This window comes from Candoia aspera, chromosome 1, assembly GCF_035149785.1.
Source record: "Candoia aspera isolate rCanAsp1 chromosome 1, rCanAsp1.hap2, whole genome shotgun sequence".
In the NCBI taxonomy this organism is placed as follows: domain Eukaryota; kingdom Metazoa; phylum Chordata; class Lepidosauria; order Squamata; family Boidae; genus Candoia; species Candoia aspera.
In genome coordinates, this window is record NC_086153.1 from 18,646,795 (window position 1) to 18,670,052 (window position 23,258).

At 41.3% G+C, this 23,258-nt stretch overlaps 2 protein-coding genes across 2 annotated transcripts in view; one reads left to right on the forward strand and one right to left on the reverse strand.

Annotated features, from left to right (window-relative positions):
* The window catches only part of VKORC1L1 (vitamin K epoxide reductase complex subunit 1 like 1), a 177,148-nt gene that overhangs the window by 100,633 nt on the left and 53,257 nt on the right, over positions 1-23,258 (reverse strand). The window lies entirely within an intron of this gene.
* ASL (argininosuccinate lyase) lies at positions 1,071-22,896 on the forward strand. Its single transcript, XM_063298493.1, has 17 exons — positions 1,071-1,120; positions 1,335-1,399; positions 7,648-7,842; positions 9,622-9,705; positions 11,131-11,187; positions 12,074-12,171; positions 13,393-13,470; positions 14,047-14,124; positions 15,422-15,474; positions 16,292-16,354; positions 16,853-16,967; positions 18,289-18,373; positions 19,044-19,103; positions 20,370-20,453; positions 20,724-20,804; positions 21,440-21,546; positions 22,645-22,896. Exons 2-17 carry the CDS (start codon positions 1,388-1,390, stop codon positions 22,784-22,786), a joined length of 1,392 nt encoding a protein of 463 aa, XP_063154563.1. The 5' UTR covers positions 1,071-1,120; positions 1,335-1,387; the 3' UTR covers positions 22,787-22,896.

Here is a 23,258-nt window from a genome sequence, read left to right on the forward strand (position 1 = left end):
GTATGCAGCGGATCTCTGGCATCCCTACTCAACTCAGACTGGACATGTGGGTTCTGTCTGAAAGAGACAGAACTGGAGATACCTGGATATGAAATCTTGAAGGGCTTTATAGGTTTTAAAACTAGCACTTTGAACTGGTACTATTGGCCGTAAAAGATTTCCCCCTTCAACAAGCAAGCTGCAGCATTCTGTACCAAGTGCAGCTTTCAGGTCATCCTCAATCTATGCACTGATTGCATTATTTTAAAACGTATTACCTGACGTGCGGCCCCCAAAATTTCTGCCTGTATATTCTATTGCTTTCAGGAGCTGCGTTCAACCTCCTCCCTTCATCTGGACAATGAAGCAAAAAGCCAAGGTTTCCAAACAGATGCAAAAGTGCCCATTTTCAGTGCCTGAAATCCTAGGACAGGAGTGAAATACCCAGGGACCCTCCTCATTGCAACTCCCGTCAGCCTCAGCTGCTGTGATGATGTTGAGAATGGAGCCCAGAACAGTATACAAAAATATGAAGAATTAAACAATATTCATCAACAATGGTAAAATTATATCTCACAAAATAAGCAAAGCAATCCAAATACTTATCACCAAAGGTATTTAAAAGGCAATCTGTAGGGCCCTGTAAATTCCTAGGAGAACAAGCAAATCTTCAGTTTCTTTAAAGAAAAGAAAACATAATAGCCAAATAAAAATGTTGAGCTGGAATGTTACAGTCTGTTGCCCTCTTGTGTCCCGCACTGCAGAAATCTGGCCAGACAAACCTATCCAAAATATACTACTTTTCTGATTTCTATGTGTGCAAAATACCCACACGTGCAGCACATTTCTGTTATTATTCTACAAAAACTCAGTACCGCAGGTCTGTAACTTCTGAAGTAAGTTCTTAGGATCGGGAGAACATGAAAAATAAGCAGCTGGGCGTCCTCTTTGGATAACTGTTAGGGGATAGAGTCCTGCTTGTGGGGTGGGGGGCGAAAGAAGGGCAGGTGGGCAGGACGTCCCAGCTGGAAGCAAACCCCGCCCCTGGGGGCGTGGCCTGTTGGAGGCGACCCCTTCAAAAGGAGACCTTTCGCAGGCTGGAGTTCGGGGTTTGGCTGCTGGTTCGTTGGATACGCGGCAGGTGAGTTGATTCTGAGGCTGCAGCGGTTGATCGGGTTGCAGCGCGGTGGATCAGTCGCCCCTGCGGATCTTGCGCGACTCACTGGCAAGGACCTCTTGGGAGCTAGCGAGCGACTGTGTGCGTGTCTGCCTGCCTCCCCCCCACCCCCGCTCTGCACGTCAGGTTAACTGACCGCTTGTTTGCAATACTGTAATCGTTTCCCCCTATCTTACAGGTTTTCCACGTTTTTCGCAAAGTCCAGAAAGAAGAAAACCAGAATCGTCCGACATGGCATCTGAGGTGAGTGGGCGGCGTCTGGAAGTCTTCTCCCTCCCGTCCCCTTGGACCTGTTGGTGGCATCCACAAGGGCTGGAAACGACCTTCGCTACCTCCTCTCCTGCCCCAAGGGGACTTGGGTGGGGTGGGAAAAAATGGGGATAGAGAAAGATGTCAGAGATTGGGCAGGTTCTGATGGGACTGAGTGAAGTTGAGTGATGGAGTTAATGGATTGCCAGCCACTTGCAGGATTCATTACGGGCTGCGGAGCCGGTATCTCATTATGCTTCTCCCCTTCCCCCTCTTTGGAGTTATTATTATAAAGTTATATTAGGTAAAGGAAAGTGCTATGGTATAAAACATTGCATTTCTGCCTTCAATAAGCAAATAAGACACAACTATTATCATGAGCTGTATCCATAAGCTCCTTCAGGGATCTGCTGCTCTCTCTCAGAGGCAAGAACTAGATGGTGGATTTGGTCCAGTTCAATCAGGGAATTTTTTTAGTCGCTGTTCTTTGGAGAGTAGGAAAGCCCTGTTTTTTTTTGAGCTTCTAGAATATTTTTCTCTAACTTGGTATCCCCTAGCTGTGTGGGACTTCAGTTCCCATAATCTCCCATACTAACTAGGCTATTAACAACTGAAGAGCATCCAACTAGGGGGGAAAACTGATTTGGATATGCTGGTTAGCTAGTATGTGAAATACCCTTTTTTAAAAAAGAATCTATGGCTGAATCATAAACATTTTGACAATCCTGTCTCTAAAAAAAAGCTTCAGCAATGAAGAAAGGTGCTTTATAATACAGCAGAGAAGATAAGAAATACATCCCCAGCCCCAAGGAGCTTTCATTCTAACATTTTATAATTGGGAGAAATTAGATGGAAATGCAGTTAATGTATACTTGGGAGTTTGTTGCAAGTAGCGAAGAAGATCTGGGGAGGTAATTAAATGAATTCTTATTGAAAACCTGGAGTTTTGAGAATATTGTTGAAGGAAACAGGTGCTTTATGTCTGAGTTCCAGGCACAAAAGAAAGTAAAGGAAAAGAACAGAAGGTTGTTTAAGAAAGCGTGGTGGAATGAAGGACTGAAGGTCACAGAGGAATGTATGGCAGTTAGGGCACCAGTTCTCTGATGATTAGTTAAAAGGCATTCTTCAAAGCCATAGAAGCATGGCTTTGCTAGGAATTCTGGGAGCTGTAGTCCAACACATCTGGAGAGTTGCCAAGTTGGTGAAAGCTGGCATAAAGCATTAGTTCACACATATTATATTGGAGGGTCAATAGCTCAGGGGCTGAGAACAAGCCCTGCCCCCAGAAGGTTCCTGGCGTCCTTCCCTCAGTTTTAAAACATTAGTTAGCACGAGTAAAGATTCTTCTTTGCTGAAGAATGTTGCTAGTCAGTAGAGAAATGCTGGGCTGGATGGACCAGTAGACTTATTCTGTGTGGCTGAGTTTGTACAACTTAACCTGGTTACTCAATTAACTCATATACTGCATTCACACATACACTGAAGTATATAGTAATCAGAAAAGCTGATTTGCATATCAGACATAGCACCAAAAGCTAAGTGCAGAAATATTAGCCAAGTTGCATATAGTGCAAATACAACCACACGAAGTCTTTAAACTGCCCTTGTCAACCATGTTGTGCAAGCCCATTCAGCAGTCCATTTAATATATTCTCAGAGTTGTGGAAATCTAGAGGAACATGAACTAGGGCTTTAAATTCCAACTCCCAATAGTTTTGGGACTGAAGATTGCAAATCAGAGGGCCAAGGTGTTCTGGAAACACATTACTGTGGTAGTGGAGAATTTCAACTATTCAGACATCAACTGGGAATCAAAGTCTATGGTGAGTGGGAGGGCCAACAGGTTCTTGATGTGCCTTGCAGACAGTATCATCATCCAAAAGTTGGAGGAGGGAACTAGGGGGTCATCCATGCTGGACTTAGTATTTATTAACAAGGAAAAATGGTTCAGGAAGTGGAAGTTGTAGGGTTGTAGGAGAGGGTGACATGTCATTCTGGAATTCACTATATTGGAGGCAGGGAAGAACAGAAGGTAGATTAGTATTCTAGATTTTAAGAAAGCTGATTCAATAAGCCAAGGGGGAAAAAAAGGAAGGATTCCATATGGAAGTCCTAAAGAGAAAAAAATCAGGAAAGTTAGGAAAGTGTGAAAAATGAAAATATTAAGGCCCAAACACAAATGATACCAAATAGAAAGAAAAATGGGAGACACACAATGAAACTGTTGTGGTTGCATAAAAAGTTCCCTGATGAACTGAGAAACAAAAAGGACAAATTTAAAAAATTGAAAGAGAGGCATATAACAAAAGCAAAATGTTAAAGAATAGCCCAAATCCTTAAGGATAGGGTCAGGAAGCCTAAGGGCTCAGAATGAGCTAAGGCTTGCAAAAAATGCCAAAAAAAAAAGGATTCACTGAGTATATGTAGAACAAAAAGAAAGTTAAGGAAGCAGTCAGAGTTGGAGAAGATAGTGAGATAGTGACAGCAGCAGGGAGAAATCTGAACTGGTTAATTCCTAAATTCCATCCAATTTTCACAAAAAGAAAAAGTGATCCAATTGCAGAAGCCACACCATGGGGGAGCAGAAGGGAAATGTAGGCCAAAATAGGTAAGGAATTGGTGAGAATATCTAGCTGCTTTGAATGAATTTAAGTCTCTGGACCTGGATGGATTATATCCCAGATACTAAAGGAGATGGCAGATGTGATTTCAGAACCACTAACTGTAATCTTTAAGAACTTCTGTTGAACAATGTCAGAAGACTGAAGAGGAGCTAATTTTGCTCCTATCTTTAACAAGAGGGAAAAAATAGACCCAGGAAATGACAAACTGGTCAGCTTGACATCAATACCTGGGAGAATCCTAGAAAAGATCATCAGGAAGTGGGTTTGCAAGCACTTAGAAAGGACCAAGATTATTAGAAGCCAGCATGACTCTGTTAAATGCTAGAAAATCTTGCTACTTTTTTTTTGACAAAGTGGTTAGATTAATAGATCAAAGGAATGCTGTAGATATGATGTAGGATTTCAGAAGGCATTTGATAACTTGATCATAGCAACTTTCTTACTAAAATGTAATAATGTGGGATGGATGGTTCCAGTAACAGATGGATTCTCAGATGATTGAACAACTGTGCCCAAAGTTTGGTCCTTAATGATATTATACCAACATGGAGGAAGGAATCTAAGTGGGATCTCAGGGTTCTATCCTGGGCACGGTGCTCTTCAAACATTTTCATAAAAGACTCAGGTGAGGGGATAGGAGGAATGCTAATCAGATTTTCAGTCAATACAGAGCTGGGGGGGGGCAGGGGAATGCTAATACCTCAGAAGGCATACTCAAGGTTCAAAAGGATATTGATGGATTTGAACACTTGGCCATATCCAACAAAATGCAGTTCAATGGTAAGAAATGTAGGGCTCCGCACTTAAGTAGGAAAAGAATGGATGCACAGGTACAAGATAGGTATATGGCTTGACAGTAATATTTGTAAGAAGGATCTGGGTGTCCTGTTAGACCATAGGTTACTCATGAGCCAACAGTGTGCTGCAGTAGGCAAAAGAGCTAATGTAACAGAGGCATGATGTTAAGATCATGGGCAGTGATAATTCTGCTTTATGCTGCACTGGTCAGATTGCACCTGGAATATTGCATTCAGTTCTGGTCACCACAATATAAGAAGGACATGGATGAGCTGGAATGGAGTGCAGAGAAGAGCAACAAAGATGGTGAGGGGCTTGGAAGCTAAATCTTACGAAGAATGTTTGAAATTTAGTGTAAAAAAGAGAAGGCTAAAAGGAGACCTGATAGCAGTCTTCCAATACTTGAAGGGCTGTCACAGAGAATGGGATGTGGATTTCTTCTCCATAGCACCTGAGGGTAGGACAAGAACCAGTGGGTGGAAGTTTTACAGAGGGAGATCCAAACTCAGAGTAAGGAAGAATTTCCTGACCTTGAGAGCTCTTAAGCAATGGAACAATTTGCCTCCTATAGTCACGGGTGCTACATCACTGAAGGTTTTCAAGCAAATGTTGGACAGCCATTTGTCTGGGATGATCTTGCCCAGGATAGGTGGTTGAAGACTTTCAAGATACTTTCCAATCCTATGATTGTTATCCCGCCCCCCCCCACCAAAATACATATGGATAACAGGACCCTACCATGAAAATTAAACCCTTATTCCTGGAAATATATAACAGTATAAGGAACAAATTATTCTTTTGGGGGATTTACCAAGCCTGCAATTTCACAATATCCCTTTACTTAGCTAAAATTGGCAATCTGTGTTAAACTGTCTCTGATCCACTTCCTGTCCTGAGCAGAAAGCATTAAAGTGGCAAATAACACATTAAAATGAATTCTTGGCCCTATTTAAAGAAATGCCCCCACCCTACCCCCTTAAACTGCTGGATGAAGATTTAACCTTCCTTTGGCCCAGAAACCATATCTTCTGACCAGTGAACTTTGACTAGCTCTTAAGCATCACATGCTGTCTTCATGTTTGCTTTGAGAAAACAGGGCAACAGCTGCACCAGAATTATGCTGACAGAAGCCCTTTTGGAATTGCTGCAATATACTGAGCATGTCACTCAAAATGAACAAACTATATGTTGCCAGCGACTTGATAATAATCAATCAATATCCTGCCAGAGTCCTACATAGAAGGAGAATCTTGAGGGCTGTGTGTGTGTGTGTGTGTGTGTGTGTGGAATAGTTGAACTGCAGTCATAGATTTGAATAAATACATTGTTTTAAGGAAAAAAAGTTCTGCTGTGGAAGAAAAACTGGTTTGAGCATAGATCCTACTCTGCGTTGACTTCAGAATTAGATGATCAGGGAAACCTAGCTGACTGGCTGAATGAATCTAGTTACTGAATGAACCAATTTTCTAAATTAGACTATACACTGAACCATAAATTAACCATATAAACTCACTGAGCCACATAAAATCTAACTAAGGTTAAATTAGCCAAACTTATATTGTGTAATGCAACCACAAGGTCTGTAACTGTGAATACAGCCAATGACTTTTATGTGTACCTACACAAAGAATAAAGAACAATTGTTATAAAAGCAGTATTATCGGAGCCATTTGGCAAGTGGGTGGCTTTACACATTGAATAAATCAAAAATAAATTTCTATGTTTATTTTTAGGTGGTACATACATGCCAAAGTATGTCAGAAGAGGTATTCCTCCTACATGAGTGAAAATGAGAAATAAACCTTCTAAAACAGTGCCATGTGTTAAAAATGATAGGATTATACTGTCTGGTTAATAAGGGGAGGCATTTTTAATAATTTGACCAGTTATACAATCATCAGTTTCTTTTAGGTCAGTGTTACGGGTTTCTCAGAACCTGAGGAAGTAGATAATGGTGTGCAAAATATTACTAACCCAGAATATCTGCACATCCCTCCATTATTAGAAATATGGTTAACTGTCTTCTCTGTTCATTATGTGTTTTTTACCAAAATTAAGAAGTCCTCACCATAACAGACTGGGTACTATAATGAAAATATCCAGTTGCCAAGATTACTCTAACCTTCTGTAAGGAGGAATTCATGATAATCTTTTTTTTTTTTCTGTTCCCAAGATCTTGACTTTAATCTCTAAATTCAGTAAGGTGAGGACTTGTTAATTTTGGTAGTAAAAATAATTAATTAATGGGAGGCAGTAACTCTTTTTATGGTAATGCAGGAATGAGCTGATGTTCTAAGCTCATAATGTTTTGTGGGTCATTATCTACTTTCTCAGTTTCTGAGAAGCCCATCAACAGCCACTCCACTGGAACTTTCAAGACCAGTCCTTACAAATGCAGTGTGGACGTATAAGGACCCGCCAACACCATATACTTGTGAGCTGCTTAAAGTGCCCTTGTAATAAAACATTCACAGCAAGCTGAACTGACCATGAGTGGTGACAGGGGGAGGAACCATATCTCAAAGATTGCATAGTTAGCATGCTGACCTATTAGGAAGTGATAAATGGTAAGAAGGTCACCAGGTGGATCTATCAAGAACATTCCAACAGCTTTAAGTGATAGATGTTCCCTTCAGGTATGGTGGAGAATGCCAGCTCTCCTCCAAAACAGCCAGCCGGCGTTTACCCCTGACATGGGTTGAAAGCATCATCTGTTTCCTGTCAGGCAGCAGAAAGACTTGGACTGGTAACAAACATGGACTTGGAAGAAGTTAATGTTAACTTGTATGACACATTATTTTCCCCTTCTCCCCATCCCAGAGTGATAAACTTTATGGAGGAAGGATAGTGGGAAGTATTGACCCCATCATGGAACAGTTTAACGCTTCAATCGGTGTTGACAAGCGCTTGTCGGAATTTGATATCTGCGGAAGCATGGCTTATGCAAAAGCTTTGGAAAAGGCTGGAATTCTGTCTAAAGTTGAAATGGAGAAGATCATCAGTGGATTAGAGAAGGTAAAGCTATGATAGGGATAGAAAGAATTCCAAGTAAAGGTAGCCTTAAACACATGGAACATCTCAGCTTTAAGTAAAAGGATTTTGCAAAACGGATTCTCGGGGGTCTTTTTTCTTGGGTGTGTAGAATAAAACTTTGAAGGAAACAGCCCAATATAATTCTTGGTTAGAGGGAAATGTTAGCTTTAGTAATGTGTAATCTTGTCAAGTTTACATCTTTTAAAATCTTAAGGAAGCACACCGGAGGCATAATGGCATCACAAATATAAATCCCATCAGCATTTTACAAACTCTAAATGACAATTGATAACTAAGTAAAGCATTTCCCCCACACTTTAAAAGCACATATCCAAAAGACAGGCCTTGATTTTAGCCAAGCACTGTCTAATGAGGCAAATGTCATCTGCTGTCCTGTCATGTGTCTATGCAAACAGGACTTTGGGGCGGATAACTTGAGCCTGAGAAATAGCTGAGAGAAGAACAGCTAACAGGTTTCACACAGAGAGCCTGTCATGGGAGAGGGGAGGTTGAAATGAGCTAAGAAGTGGGTAAGGAGAAATTGAGTTGAAGTGGGAAGGAGATAGAAAGAAGGGAAAATGTCTTAGAAGCCATGGTGCAGAAGAGATGTAGATTCCAAAGTGACTCAGGAGCACTGAAGAGGAATTAGCTTAAGGATGCTCTGCAAGGAAGAGGGCAAAGCATGGGATCTCTGGACCTGGGCAGATATTCAGAGGGAGAACAGAATCCAAAGACACTATAATGAAGAAGCATGTTTTGCTAACTGTGGGAGGTTGCCAGCTAACTAACTGAAGCCCTTGAGTATTTATTAGCAGTTGCATTTCAGAATAGGCATGTTGTCATCTTGGTTAATCTCTGAATTGTAGAGGAGTTAGGTCGTAACGTAATTTACTACTTTCTGAGGAACAGAGAGGAGCCACAGGTCTGTTTCTATGCATTAGCTGAATTCCACTTGTTTAGCTGTTGTCTTTCTATTCTTGCTAAGAATAAAAAAAAAACCAGAAAGGGTCACAAGAAAACCTTATGTGCTGTATTTTGTCTAGTCAATCCTGAGAATGCACAACAAACAGGAGGCAGTAGTGGGACTGAGCAGATAAACAGCAGCTTCTCGTGAAGGAAATAACATGACAAGGTCAAGAAAAAAGAGTTTGGGCTGAGGAATCCTGGAGAAATCTAGAGAATCTTGAAAACCATGGAACTGGACACATTATAAGCCCCAGTAGCTTTGGAAAAAAATCTATGTGAAGTTTTGTTCTGAAAGGCATAAAAATGACAATTTATAATTTTTATTTAAAAAGTGGTGTGGTGGGAATGGAAAGGAACAAGCTAAAATGTCTGTTGAATTGAACCAGTCTGATACTGGCTCCCTAGGAATAAATCCGAGACTGCTGACTTAATTAAGTGCACGTGGAAATATGCTTTGAGTCTTTCAGGCCTATTAATTAGAATGGGAAAGATTTTTAATCTGGTCCAAAGTCTGTGAATGCCGAGCACACAGTTTCAGTTGAGGCTGAGAATGATGGGAATTGCAGTCCCAACACGTCTGGAAGATTGCTAAGTGCTGCAGTGTGCTGATGGTATCAAGTTCATAGCTTTTAATGCCAGATCTCTGCCAAGAAGATTAGAACTAGGACTTCTAAGTGCAGGCTTTGAGCCTTGCTATTAAACCATGAATGATCCATTAAGCCGCCTTTTTCTTCAGACAACTAGGAAGTTCTGTGAATTACTAAATAACTTTTTCTTTGGCTGCTGCTATTGCAGATTTCTGATGAGTGTTCCAAGGGCGTCTTGATGATCACCAGAACTGATGAAGACATCCACACTACTGTTGAACGCAGACTCAAGGTTTGTTTGGTTTATCTGCTTGTCTGAAGCTTTCTGATTTGAAGGGTGACTTAATGTTTCTTCAGTAGTTGGGTTGATTTGGAATGTCCATAAATTCAGACAAAACAATTTGATGACTGAGTAGAATGAAAGGAATAACAAGGGGCAGACATCTTCAGACAAGGAAAAAGAGCACCTTGGGGTGAGATAACTTTGGTGAGCCAGTTTAGTGTAAGTAGTTAAGGTGCTGGACCAGAATCAGGGGAACATGAGTTTTAGTTCTTATGCATGGAAACCAGCTGGGTGACTTTAGGCTAGTCACTTTCTCTCATCCAACCCACTTCATGGGGTTGTAGTTGTGGGGAAAATAGGAGGAAGGAGCATTATGTACACTGCCTTGTGTTGTACAAAGTAAAGGCAGGGTATAAATCTATAAATAAGTAAATGATCCCAGTGAATCTAGAAGAAGAACAGAATCTGTGCCTACCAGGTGCTCAATAATTTTAAAAATATATCTAAAATTACTAATCAAAGAGCTAGTTTTCATAATAATAATAACCTCACATAATAAATAATAAAATAAGTGCAAAAGCTGGCTTGCAGCTAAACCTCAAAAAAACCAAGATTATGGCAACCAGCTTGACTGATAACTGGCAAATAGAGGGAGAAAATGTAGAAGCAGTGAAAGACTTTGTATTCCTAGGTGCAAAGATTACTGCAGATGCTGACTGCAGTCAGGAAATCAGAAGACGTTTAATCCATGGGAGAAGAGCAATGAGAAATCTTGATAAAATAGTTAAGAGCAGAGACATCACACTGACAACAAAGGTCCGCATAGTTAAAGCAATGGTATTCCCTGTAGTAACATATGGCTGCGAGAGCTGGATCATAAGGAAGGCTGAGAGAAGGAAGATCGATGCTTTTGAACTGTGGTGTTGGAGGAAAATTCTGAGAGTGCCTTGGACTGCAAGAAGATCAAACCAGTCCATCCTCCAGGAAATAAAGCCAGACTGCTCACTTGAGGGAATGATATTAAAGGCAAAACTGAACTACCTTGGCCACATAATGAGAAGACAGGACACCCTGGAGAAGATGCTGATGCTAGGGAGAGTGGAAGGCAAAAGGAAGAGGGGCCGACCAAGGGCAAGATGGATGGATGATATTCTAGAGGTGACGGACTCGTCCCTGGGGGAGCTGGGGGTGTTGACGACCGACAGGAAGCTCTGGCATGGGCTGGTCCATGAAGTCACGAAGAGTCGGAAGCGACTGAATGAATAAACAACAACACAACACATAATAAATATTGAAGACAGTCTTCGCTCTGAGAAATCTACATGGCTTCAGTGGGTTAATCTTGGAAATATAAATAGTCAAACCATGTAACTACTTATAGGATCAGATTTCTTTGAAATATCGGAGAATGAAAGCCTTTCTTTTTGTTTTCAGGAACTGATCGGTGAGGTGGCTGGAAAGCTTCACACTGGACGAAGCAGGAATGATCAAGTAGGAAAAACATGAATGGTTTCAAAATAATTTTAGCTACGTTTCCATTTATGTGTTTTTTTTCTCCTTTCTTTTCATATTCCTGTGCAAATGAAGTAGATGATGAATTGGAATATCCTAAGAATCTGAGTTATTCCTAAATGTTAAAGAATACCAAATTTGTTTTCTTTGATTTGATGATGAAAAAAAACTATTTAAATTTTTTGGACTCTCCCACATTAGTTTAAAGGAGGTGAAATAAATTTGAAAGAACTTCAGTGCATATGATATAGTTGTGTCTATTTGTAGTTCCATTTTGGTTAGACATTCATCTGGCAGAAAAATCTAATCTTAAGCAATGGTTTTAAGCAGCCTATAAGAGGAGTTTCAAATAAATTCTCCTTTTACCTTTTATATCAATGGTGGCTTGCAGGATGCAGAAGTCAGAGTTATTAAACAATTCTGCCCTCCTCCATAAGTCATGACTTCCACTTTGTATTTGTAGTGACAAAAGCTACGATACATTGGACTTTGCATGCAACAGATGACATTTTGGTGGTGGTGTTGGCATTTGCATGATGGTATCTTCACACAAATGATATAAATGCCCAAGATGCCTTAACCTCTGCTTTAACAGACATTCCAGAATAAGGAACACATGAGTCCATTAAAATGAGGCTTCATTATACAGAGACTGGATGCTTGTCAGGACAATTAAATTCAGCCACTGCCTCTAGGCATGCTGTAGGAATGTTGAAATGGTGCCTTCAGACATTACCTGCCATTTGAACTGTATTCCCCGGAGAGCATAAATAACCTTCTGAACATCCTTTGCAAAGGAGACCACACCTACAGGGGATGGATTAGGGACTCCTTTTTGAAAAGCCAAATGTCTGCTTTCTTTCAGATAGTGACTGATCTAAGGTTGTTTATGAAGAGCTCCTTCACAGTGCTGTCCGTTCACCTCCAACAGCTCATTCGGACCCTGATGGAACGGGCTTCTACGTAAGCGTGGCTTTTTCTTTTAAGCCTAGTGGTTTACAGGCTCTGGTTCAAGAGCATCTGCCTCAGCCCAGCCGTCTCTCCCACCCTTCCATCAACCATCCATAAATCCATAAATAAAATGCCTAGTGAATTCTTTAGCTAATCCCCCTTAGTCCTCAACCATTGAAATAAGCCCCAATTCACTCTTATTATTCCTGCATAAAAGCACCAGGAAATGTGTGACAAATTTCATCCGGCCATCTCATTTCTCACAGTGGCTGACCAGATTCTTCTGGTAGCCCACAAGCAAAGCACCAAGTCTTTGAAATCAAGTGCTCAGATATACAATCTCTGTTCATGGAGGCTCCATTTAGTTATGAGGACTACCAGCCCCATGAGCTTTCCTGTTGTTGAACCACACAGACCAATGGTTCCAGGAAGGCCCAAAAGCAGACGGTGAAAGCCTTAGCTTCTTGTCCCCAGTTTCTGATATACTTCTACTGGGCTGGGGAATTCTGGGAATGGCAGTCCACATATCTTAAAGTTATCAAGGTTGAGAAGCACTGTTCTACGCTACATGGAGGTTCCATTTGACTATCCAAAAATGAAAAAAATCGGAAGCATGCTTATTCTCCACGAATTAGGTTCATCACATAGCTCAGGAATGTGCAAAGCCTTTCTGGCTGGAGGCCCACACTGGGCTTTGTGTAGTTGCCAAGGGCTACACTTCAGTAACAAGTAAGGGACAGGGATAAGAGGTTTGCCCCTTAGCATCTCTCCAAAGCAGACCAAGAGGGGTCTCTTTGAAACAAGAGGCTCCGGGGGACCATAAAATGATGCTGGCCAACTGCATAGGGTCTATAGGTGCCTTCTGACCTGGCTCGCTAAGATCTTGTCACTGCCCAGTAAACTTTCTGGTTTTTGAATATGACCTGCCATCGATCATGGGAAGCAGTTAAAAGGCACAAATGCCTTATTGCTTTCTCCCAATAATTTGGATATTGTTTCTGTTTGTGGTGACAGAATGTGACAATTGATATTTATGGATATATTTTCCTTCTGTGAATTCCTTCATCCGTTATGAAATCAGATTTGTTCTTATCAATGCCCTGTGACGAGACCATTAGCTTCATAAATAACTGTTGGAATTTTTTCCCCTCTCTCTCTTCAGTTGCCTCCTCTACTGTACTGTTAAAATGAAGGGTAAGTTTGTAACTTTGTGGTCTGCTTATTCTACTATAGTGAAATGGAGGTGATATTTCCTGGTTATACCCACCTGCAAAGAGCTCAACCAATCAGATGGAGCCATTTTTTACTCAGGTAACCAATCCCCTACCACCTTCTGGAGGTAACTTCTTTCAGTGCTTACATCTAAACAAATAATAGCCGCCATCACTATAAGGTGAAATCTATCTACAACAGCTGATGTCCCATGAAAGTGGAAAAGAAAAGGTTGCATCTGAACATAGGCAGAGCACCTTGAAATGCTAAAAGCATAGACATCTGCTTTTGGCTTGGAATTGAACTTCCAGATTCAAAAGGTATAACAGCTCAGATCCCATCCATTTTTCCTTTTAGACATTTGAATTATTTTCATACTTATACAGAATGCTTAGCATGGCTGCCTCTCCCTCTCCGTGGGAAAGGCTTACATGCCATGTACACTATTCAAGTTAATACCTTTACATAAAATTCTGTATGCAGTCCATACATTCATGTGCCCAGTAACAATATTTGCTGCTGTAAATATTTCCTATTAGCTGCACCTATTAAAATTCTCTAACGAAAGGAATAATCTTTCTTTCTTTCTTTCTTTCTTTCTTTCTTTCTTTCTTTCTTTCTTTCTTTCTTTCTTTCTTTCTTTCTTTCTTTCTTCTGTCTCTTAATTTTCAACAGCTATGCTGTTGCTCTGGCCAGAGATTATGAGCGCCTCTTTGAGGCAAAGAAAAGGATCAACGTTCTGCCTTTGGGAAGGTAAAATCTACCCCACCCCCCAGAAATTGTTTCTGGGCCAGTAGAGGCCAAACTAACTTGCTGGGAACGTATCTAACCCAAAATATCTAAGTGTGGGTGAGGAAGAGTAGAATAATGCCCCCTCCATCTTATTTGCAAAGTCAAACACTCAATTTAGCTAGTCTGTGATTGCATTCAGCTTGGTTTCTAGAGATAGGTATATGCAATCAAATAAAAACTTGCATCACACAGATTGGCAAGAGAATCATAGTTTGGCTGGTTTGCCCCAAAACAGAAAGACAAGAGCGGGAAGGGGAGGGTGGCATGAATGCAACCATCAACCTTTGACATTCCTCTGGCTTCTGACTGTACAATCCATTGCTTCATTTAATTGAAAAAAGTCACCTCTAACCTTTAAAAGATTGTTGTATAAGAAATATTACATTTCTTATGTGGGGAATAGTCACAGAAGCTAATAGAAACTACTTCCAGACTATGATGCAATAGGGAAAAATAGCTGCTATATTTGATAGCATTTTAATGACAAGATCTGCCTTCTGCAACATTATTTTCCCTAACAGTTGGGAAAATAATTTTGGTTGCAGAGAGATCTTCCTTTATTTTTGTCTACAAACAATATTACTTATAGGTAGAAGCATCAGGTTGGGCCACCATGGAAAATATGCTATGAAAGATTCTTTCCTTGGTCTGTTAGCCTTGAGATAATCATGGTGGCAAGGATGACGGATGATATTGGTTTACAGATAGGAAGACTGACTAAAAAAAATTGAAGGAGAATCACTAGAGAAGGTCTAGATGCATTATAAGTAATAATGAAATACCATTCAAGTGCTTCACCACTTGGTCATTCATATGGAGGAAATGGAATGAAGGTATGGGGAAATGGGGGGAGTAGTTCAAGATTCCTGACCTGAGTGTCCAAGTCCAGTCTGGGGCAGTGATATTATTGGGGTCGGGAAAGCTATGCATGTCCTCCGACTTAGTTCCATAGGATGATGCTGTGGGAACTTCCCTTGTGCAATCACTGTGGAGCATTGCAGAGGATCTGGGGTATGCAATTTGGGCCATCTCTTCTCTGTGAGATGTCTTTTCCACACTTTAGAGCAGGGTTTCTCAACCTTGGCAACTTTAAGATGTGAGGACTTCAACTCCCAGAGTTCCCTAGCTAGCCATGCTGGCTGGGGAATTCTGGGAGCTGAAGTCCACACATCTTAAAGTTGCCAAGGTTGAGAAACCCTGCTTTAGAGTCTACTTGTGGGTATTTTAGGGGTTCCTTCTAACCTTTCTCTCATTTCAGTGGGGCTTTGGCTGGCAACCCATTTGGCCTGGACCGTGAGCTGCTCCGCCGAGGTGAGCTGTATGTCTCTGCTTGAATAAGCAGTTGAAACACGTCCCGAAGGCAAAGGGATGTGCAGATTGCCAAATGAAATGAGGTCAAGAGTTAGGCATGACTGTTTTGACTTTCTCACACAGAGCGATAGACACCATTCTTGATGTTTCACAGCAGTGGTTTCCAAACCAAGTCCTTGGTCTTCCATGATCACAAGCATGATCGCTGATCAAGTAGGCTAGATCTGTAGCATCTCAGGCCCACTCATTCTCCAACCTGGCTTTAGGCACTTCCAAAGCCATTGGGGATGTTGTTCTTAAAGCAGCTTGATGGAAGCGGGGTTCAAATTCCTAACAAGAGAATTTCTGGGGCTCAAGGGTGGAGACCTGTGGAGGTATTAGTTTGGAAAAAAAGTGTTGCTTTCTTCTTCTGCTTGTATGAGGACAGGTTTAATAGGTTCATTAATGAGGAAATAGTTCATGGGAATTGGCAGAGGGTCAAAATCAGCAAGATGGTGGGCTCAGTGTCATGATCAAAACCCCGCCTCTTTTGTGCATTTGTGGATTTTTGACCCCACCTGCGGACACTGCTGGGATAAAATTCCGTTATGCACCCGGAGTATATGTACTTCTTCTCTTGAATAGCTTCATGACTGTTTGGACTTAGATGCCAGCCTGCAGAGGCCTACATGCTACCAACAGCACCTTTGAAAAACTTGGCTATCCTTCCCTAACCTGGAACCCTCCAGAAACATTGGAGTCCTATTCCCATAATCCCCAGAATTAACTGTATCCTTTGATTTGATTTTATTATTATTTGATTTTATTTTGGTTACAGAACTGGATTTTGCCAGCATCAGCATCAACAGCATTGATGCAGTGAGTGATCGAGACTTTGTGGGTAGGTACACTGCTTTTGTGTTTCCTTGGGGCAGTCTGGGGTGGGGAAAGTTGCAAAGTAATATCATATAATCATTAAAAAAAAGAGGAGCTGAACAGGGGTGTGCATGTGTCATTGTCTCAAGGGCTGCACCGGCCATGCACAGTTGGTCAAAAGCTGCAAACTCCATATAACTGGGCCAGGATGCTATGTGGTTCTGATTTTCATGGGTGAGTTAAAGGGTGAATTGAATGCATTTACAGGGACTTAAGGTGTTCATTTCATCCCTTAAAACCCCTCCAATCTCCCCAGAGCAAAGACGAAGCCAAATGGTCTGGCCTCACCCATACTGGAGATTCTGAGGCTGCAAAAGGAATGCTTTTAGGGGTTGTTTTTAACCTTGTACCCCTGAATTATGCAGTGATTGTTTCTAGCCAGGGCAGCATACATTGTTATAAATCAGGAACAAAATGTAGACTTTTCTCCCTCTCTCTTTTTCCCTTCTCTTCTTTTGATCAGTGGAGTTTCTTTACATTGCTTCCATGATCATGGTTCACCTGAGCAGATTATCAGAAGATCTGATTGTCTATACCACTAAGGAGTTTGGATTCATCACTCTCTCTGATGCATACTGGTAATTTTGAGGCAACTCCCATCTTGTCCTAGCAGTCTCATGCTAGAGTCCAGCAACTTTGATACTGCATTTATGGAGACCCCTATCCAGGGTTCCTCCAATTATATTCATTTTTTAAAATACTGTTCTGTTGCCTTTCCACTGAGAAGCCAAGGATGCTGTGCAACAGTTGAATAAAATGAATCAAATGAGCATTGTAATCATAAAACTTCAATAATAAAACTATTCAGAAAACAGAAGCAATTTGAAAAGACCAGGTAGTCCTCACCTATCAACTGCCTAATTTAGCAACCATTTGAAGTTACAACAATTGAAAAAAAAAAGCTGTGCAACCATTTTATTTATTTATTATTTTATTTTCTATCCCACCTTTATTATTTTTTTTATAAATAACTCAAGGTGGCAAACATACCTAATATTCCTTCCTCCTCCTATTTTCCCCACAACAACAACCCTGTGAGGTGGGTTGGGCTGAGAGAGAGGGACTGGCCCAAGGTCACCCAGCCGGCTTTCATGCCTAAGGCGGGACTAGAACTCTCAGCCTCCTGGTTTCTAGCCTGTTACCTTAACCACTAAATCAAACTGGCTCATTTATGACTATTGCAGTATCCCATGGTCACATGATCACCATTTGCGAGCTTCACAACTGGCTTCAAACAAGCAGAATTAATGAGGAACATGGAAGTGAAATCGCAAGTTGTGGTCACGTGATGTCTCACTTAAACAACCACACTGATTCGCTTAATGATGGAAGCAGAAATGAAGTCATAAGTCTGATGCAGTCATGTGATGTTTCACTTAGCAACTGCAGTGCCTAGCAGTAGAGTTGCTGGTCTCAATTGTGGTCACTAAGCAAGGACCTGTATTTATGCCTTTCCAGAAAAATAAGAATGTCAATATATAGCATCCCTTGGTTTGGGAGTGAACAGGTTCCCACGTGCTGATAAACGTGAAGGACCATTCCTCCAGATCATATTAGCTGGACTTTTATTGCTAAAAAGGTTATCTAAATGCCATCCTGCCCGCCCCCCGCTCCTTGATAACCTTGTATTGTTGCATTGGTCCATGTATGTGTTCAGGATATGTCCTCAGTTCATGTGAAACAACAGTGAGCCAAGCAGATATGGCCAGAGATCTGTGCACAGTGGCATTTCTTCAAGCATCCTTTTCAGCTGGAAAGCAAATAAATCAATCACCCCACCTTCCCTTTGAACAGAAAATTTGTGAATTCATGCCAGTCCTGCAAAATTAGATATTACTTGTGCATTAGAAGCTTGAGACTTTTGCGGATACGTCCTGACATTTTTGTTTCGGTTTAAAGCACCGGGAGCAGCCTGATGCCCCACAAAAGAAATCCGGACAGCCTTGAATTGATCCGCAGCAAGGCTGGCCGAGTGATTGGAAGAGTAAGTACTCAAAACTTCACTAACACTGAGTTGGTGGAAACGCTTTAGTGAGCCAGGGATATGTTTGCAAGGGATGCTATGCAATGTGTCTTGGTCTTGACACATAAACCCAAGGAAGAAAGGAAGGACGGAAGGTTAGGATGCTATGCAAATACAGCTGCTAGTTTTTTAACTGAATTGGTTAAACATTCAGTATGAACTGGGATGGAGCAGGGGGAAATCTGCTACTGGAAAGAAAGCTAATGCAGGTTTTCTGGGGAAATGAGCATTCATGAGGCTGCAGGTTGGAGGGGTAGAGTGTTGATCCAGGCACAAGGGATTGCAGCCTTGAAAGTGAGGTGGGGAGATTTTACTGCCCTTGGTGGCTGACATTGCCAAGAACTGAGAATTTTAACAGAGCTTTTGGGAATTCTGGAAAAGAGGAACAAAGTAGGAAAGGAGGCAGCTGGAATGGCACAAACACTGCCCCAGAACTCCTTATACTGTCCTATAGGAAGTCATGTGTGCCTGGATTAAAATATATCAGAATAAATACAGTTTATCTTTAGAAGATTTTGTTTGTTTGTTTGTTTGTTTTTTAAAAAGCCAACATTGTACATTTATTTATTCATACACATTAAGTATCTTGTCACTACCTTAAATACTCTTCCTGTTTCCCTTTTCCTTGCAGGCTACTGGACTTCTTGTGATTCTGAAAGGACTTCCCAGTACCTATAACAAGGATCTGCAGGTAAATCATGGGATTAAGATAGATCATTATTAAATCATAGGGATTAAGCTGGTCATCAATGCTTGTTCTAGCTGCTGCTTCCCTGCATATTCAGCTGATTTTAGGTTATGTGGCTGTGATTCTGGAACTTTTTGCTGCAAGAGGAGAGCAGTGCTTGGATTCAAGTGGCTTTGACTTAATTTTCTAGGATATGCTAAAGGTGGACTTTGAGCTGATTCAAAAAATAGCTGGTGAGCTTATGGTACCTCCTAGCCTAGACCAGTGTTTCTCAACTGCAGCAATTTTAAGATGTGTGGATTTCCTTTCCCAGAATTCCTCAACCAGCCAATTATTCATCCCTTTTGTGAAGTATAAATTGATTTTACCCATTTGATAAAATTCCTGCCAAAGTCTATATCTTCCAAAATTTTAAACAAAAAAGTCCAGTTCAAATTGTCAAAGGACTTTTCTATATCAAGAAAAATCTATACAAGATACAGCTCTTGTATAAGGTAGGAAATATGGGTTTCTCCCCATAGTACAGGTAGTCCTCGCTTAACAACCACAACTGGGACCAGAATTTTGGTTGCTAAGTGAAGCGGTCATCAAGTGAGTCTGACCTGATTTTACAACTTTTTGTAGCAGTCGTTAAACAAATCACTGCAGCCATGTGGTCATTAAGCAAATCACACAGTTCTCTATTGATTTTGCTTGCCAGAAGCTGGCTGGGAAGGTTGAAAATGGTGATCACGTGGCCACAGAACGCTGCGATGGTCATAAATGTAGAGTTGTAGAGTTCTCCCGATGGAATGGAAATCTCCCACTTGGATTTTATATTTATATTTTTAGTATTTTAGTATTGGTGATTTTATGATGTGAGGTTTTAAGGTGAATTTTATTGTAAACCGCCCAGAGCCCCCCTTTTAGGGGGAGATGGGCGGTGATAGAAATGTGAATAATAAATAAATAAATAAATAAATGCGAACCGGTTGCCAAGTACCCAAATTATGATCATGTGATCGCGGGGACACTGCAATGGTCAAAAGTGTGAGAATTGGTCGTAAGTCATTTTTTTCAACACCATTGTAAGTCTGAACTGTCACTAAATGAATGGTTACTAAGTGAGGACTACCTGTATACCAGCCTCGGCATAAAGTCTCTTCCTATAGTATACCAGCTCCACATGCACTGAAATGCCAGATGATGAGACCAGATTGCACAGGATGTTCTTCTCCTACCAGCCATGATCCTCTTAGGTAATTCTCTTTCAACCTTTTTTATGAATAGGAAGATAAGGAAGCTGTGATTGATGTGATGGATACCCTGGACACCGTGCTTAAAGTTACCACTGGAGTTATCTCCACTCTCCAGGTGAGCATTTCAAAAGAACGGGTTATCCTATTGACTGGCGTGGCTTAAAGATTTTTCTCTGGATCTCCAAGATCCTTGTCCCTTTATTCCAGCCTAGAACAAACTACTTTTGACACTCGAGGAGCAGAAATCCTATTATGCTTTTGCCAGGTTTAACCTAACTGCTAAGTTTTTTAATGATGGTTAAAAACACATTCATTCACTTTGTTTGGCTAGCTAGCATCTGATACTCCTGATTTCTTCTCACCACTCTTTTATTCATTTATCTAGATCCACAGGGATGCCATGGAAAGAGCCCTGAGCCCTGAAATGTTGTCTACAGATCTTGCTTACTATTTGGTGCGCAAAGGAGTGAGTGTCCAAGTTCGTAGGGAACAGAATCGCTTATATCCATGTGCCAAAGCTGTAACTCCAATGGCACAGGATGTAGCTGGGCAAGAAACTGGCTGGGCCTCTCTTCCTTACCACCCTGAACCAATCTTAGAGAAAACCCCTGAGCCTGAGGGATTGCTAGTTTGTTTGTTTGTTTGTTTATTATTCAAATTTAATTACCGCCCATCTCCCCCAAAAGAGGGACTCTGGGCTCTTTACAATAAAATCGGACTGCAAGTATAAACATTAAAATCTCATAAAAACAATGACATCACAATTATGATAAAATACAATAGATAAATATAAAATCCAAGAAGGTATAAAATAGTTACGCTGACAACGCTGCAGCCTGCCTCCGCTAATTTATTTGTTTTATTTAACGGATTTATAGGGCCGCCCAACTCAAAAAATGTGCCAGCAGGGACCTAACAGCTTTCAGAAATGGGGCTCCAACTGGGTTTTGCATTTCCTGTCTGTGCCACAATCTGTAGTCCAGAAATGGTTGGAAATGTTAGCACAGAGATGGCAGCTTCAGAACACTGGGGATCTTTTGAGGGTAAAGACTAGACAGAAGAATCTCCAGGCCTCCTGATTTTGTTCCTCGTGTATTCCAGGTGCCGTTCAGACAAGCCCACACTGTTGTGGGGAAGGCAGTCCGCTTAGCCGAGAGCAAAGGAGTGACTCTTAGCCATTTATCCTTGGAAGACCTAAAAGGAATTCAGTATGTGTTGTGCTCTGGGTGCCTTCAAAGGTTCCCCTTTAGTAGATACAGAAGGATGTACGCTTTTAACTTTTGGAAACAAGGAAGCCATGTTTCTACCTCTCGTAGCTGTGGATATGGGGATAAGTCACATTTATGGGATGCTAAAGACTTTTCATGGATATGTAGTTGCTATCATCTATTCAGCCACCCTCTGAGACCCTACGATTAATTCCGTATCTTTTTTCCAGGGATGGGGAAAGACAGTCTGAAATTATCCTCTTAACCTAATTGGCATAAGAGTAATGATGAAAACTATGTCATAAGTAACTAGGATCATTAAGGGAAGAAAGTAAGCAATCTTTAGTAGTGAATGCTGAAGTGGTAGAGAGTTTAGATTAACTACCAGGATCCATGTTCAAATCCCCTCTTAGCCAGAAAGTTCACTGAAAGGCCCATTATCTATCAGCCTATCCTACCTCACAGGGTTATTCTGAAGAGTCATGTATACTGTCTTGTACTGCCAGGCTGAGGGCCACATTTGGCTTAGCTGCATGCTGAGGGCCGCAGTCCAGAAAATTGGTGGAGCCAGGACAAAAGTCTGACTTTCATTTCATTTTATTTGCTCTGAAACTTGGGTAAAGTTAAGTTATATACTTAGAAATTACAAATTAGTGGCCACTTTGGGATGAGCTGAGGAGACTATACTCCAAACTTTGAGAGGCTGCAGGAGATTCTAGGACAGAGTTTTTCAAACTTGGCCACTTTAAGATGTGTGGACTCCAACCCCCAGAATTCCCCAGCATGCTGGCTGGGGAATTCTGGGAATTGGAGTCCACACATCTTAAAGTGGCCAAGTTGGAAAAACTCTGCCCTAGAATGTGAAGTTGTATACCTCTGCGTTACAGGTTGGGTAGGATGTATGGTCCACCTGCCTTGCTAATAGCGATCTGTTCATTCTGTAAGGATCTAGTAGAAGCCATTGAAGATGGAAGCTGTTCTTATTTGCAAAGCTCCTGCGGTCTCTTTGTTGGCCACATAGAAAGTGTGACAAAGGGAGGCAACCCAGCACTCTTTCTGTAACATTTGACTGAAGGTTCTTCCCGTTGCTCCCTCCAGCCCCATGATGGGAGGTGATGTCCTTCAAGTTTTCAACCATCAGCACAGCGTGGAGCAGTACACCTCCCCTGGAGGGACCGCCAGGAGCTGCGTGAGTGCCCAGATTGAATATCTGAAGGAGATGATGAAGTTTAAGGATTGAAAGAGACAGAAAGATTAAGCTTCAAGTGTGGGGAAATACTGTCCCGTTGCTGCAGGTTTCTGCTTAGCATGTTTAACCACAAGGCAATAAATACAGTGGCATATTGGATTCCAGAAATACAGTGTATGCTTGTTTTCTCATTTCAGGTCAAATGTTTCCATCAGGAAAGATTTATTTAGTTGTTTATTTCAATCAATTTATATAGCCATCCATCTCACAACAGTGACTCTGGGCAGCTAACATAAAATTAAAACTCAATAGAAAACAACCCAATAACAAATGTACATATAGTGGCAGCCAAGGACGACAATAATCATTACATTGGAGGGGAGGGGATCATACAATATACTGTGTCATAAGCTGAACAAAGGGCTGGGTTGGCACACTTGGCTAAAACAAATGGGGAAGACACAATAAGAGTCCCATCTTTGCTCATCGGAATACACTGGAGTTCACTATTGAGAACCACCAC

Excerpts from the sequence above, each read along its gene's own strand:
- ASL (XM_063298493.1), top strand. Across the intron at positions 19,104-20,369 it reads CCTATAACAAGGATCTGCAG|GAAGATAAGGAAGCTGTGAT; the intron begins GTAAATCATGGG and ends TTTTATGAATAG. Across the intron at positions 20,805-21,439 it reads ACTATTTGGTGCGCAAAGGA|GTGCCGTTCAGACAAGCCCA; the intron begins GTGAGTGTCCAA and ends CGTGTATTCCAG.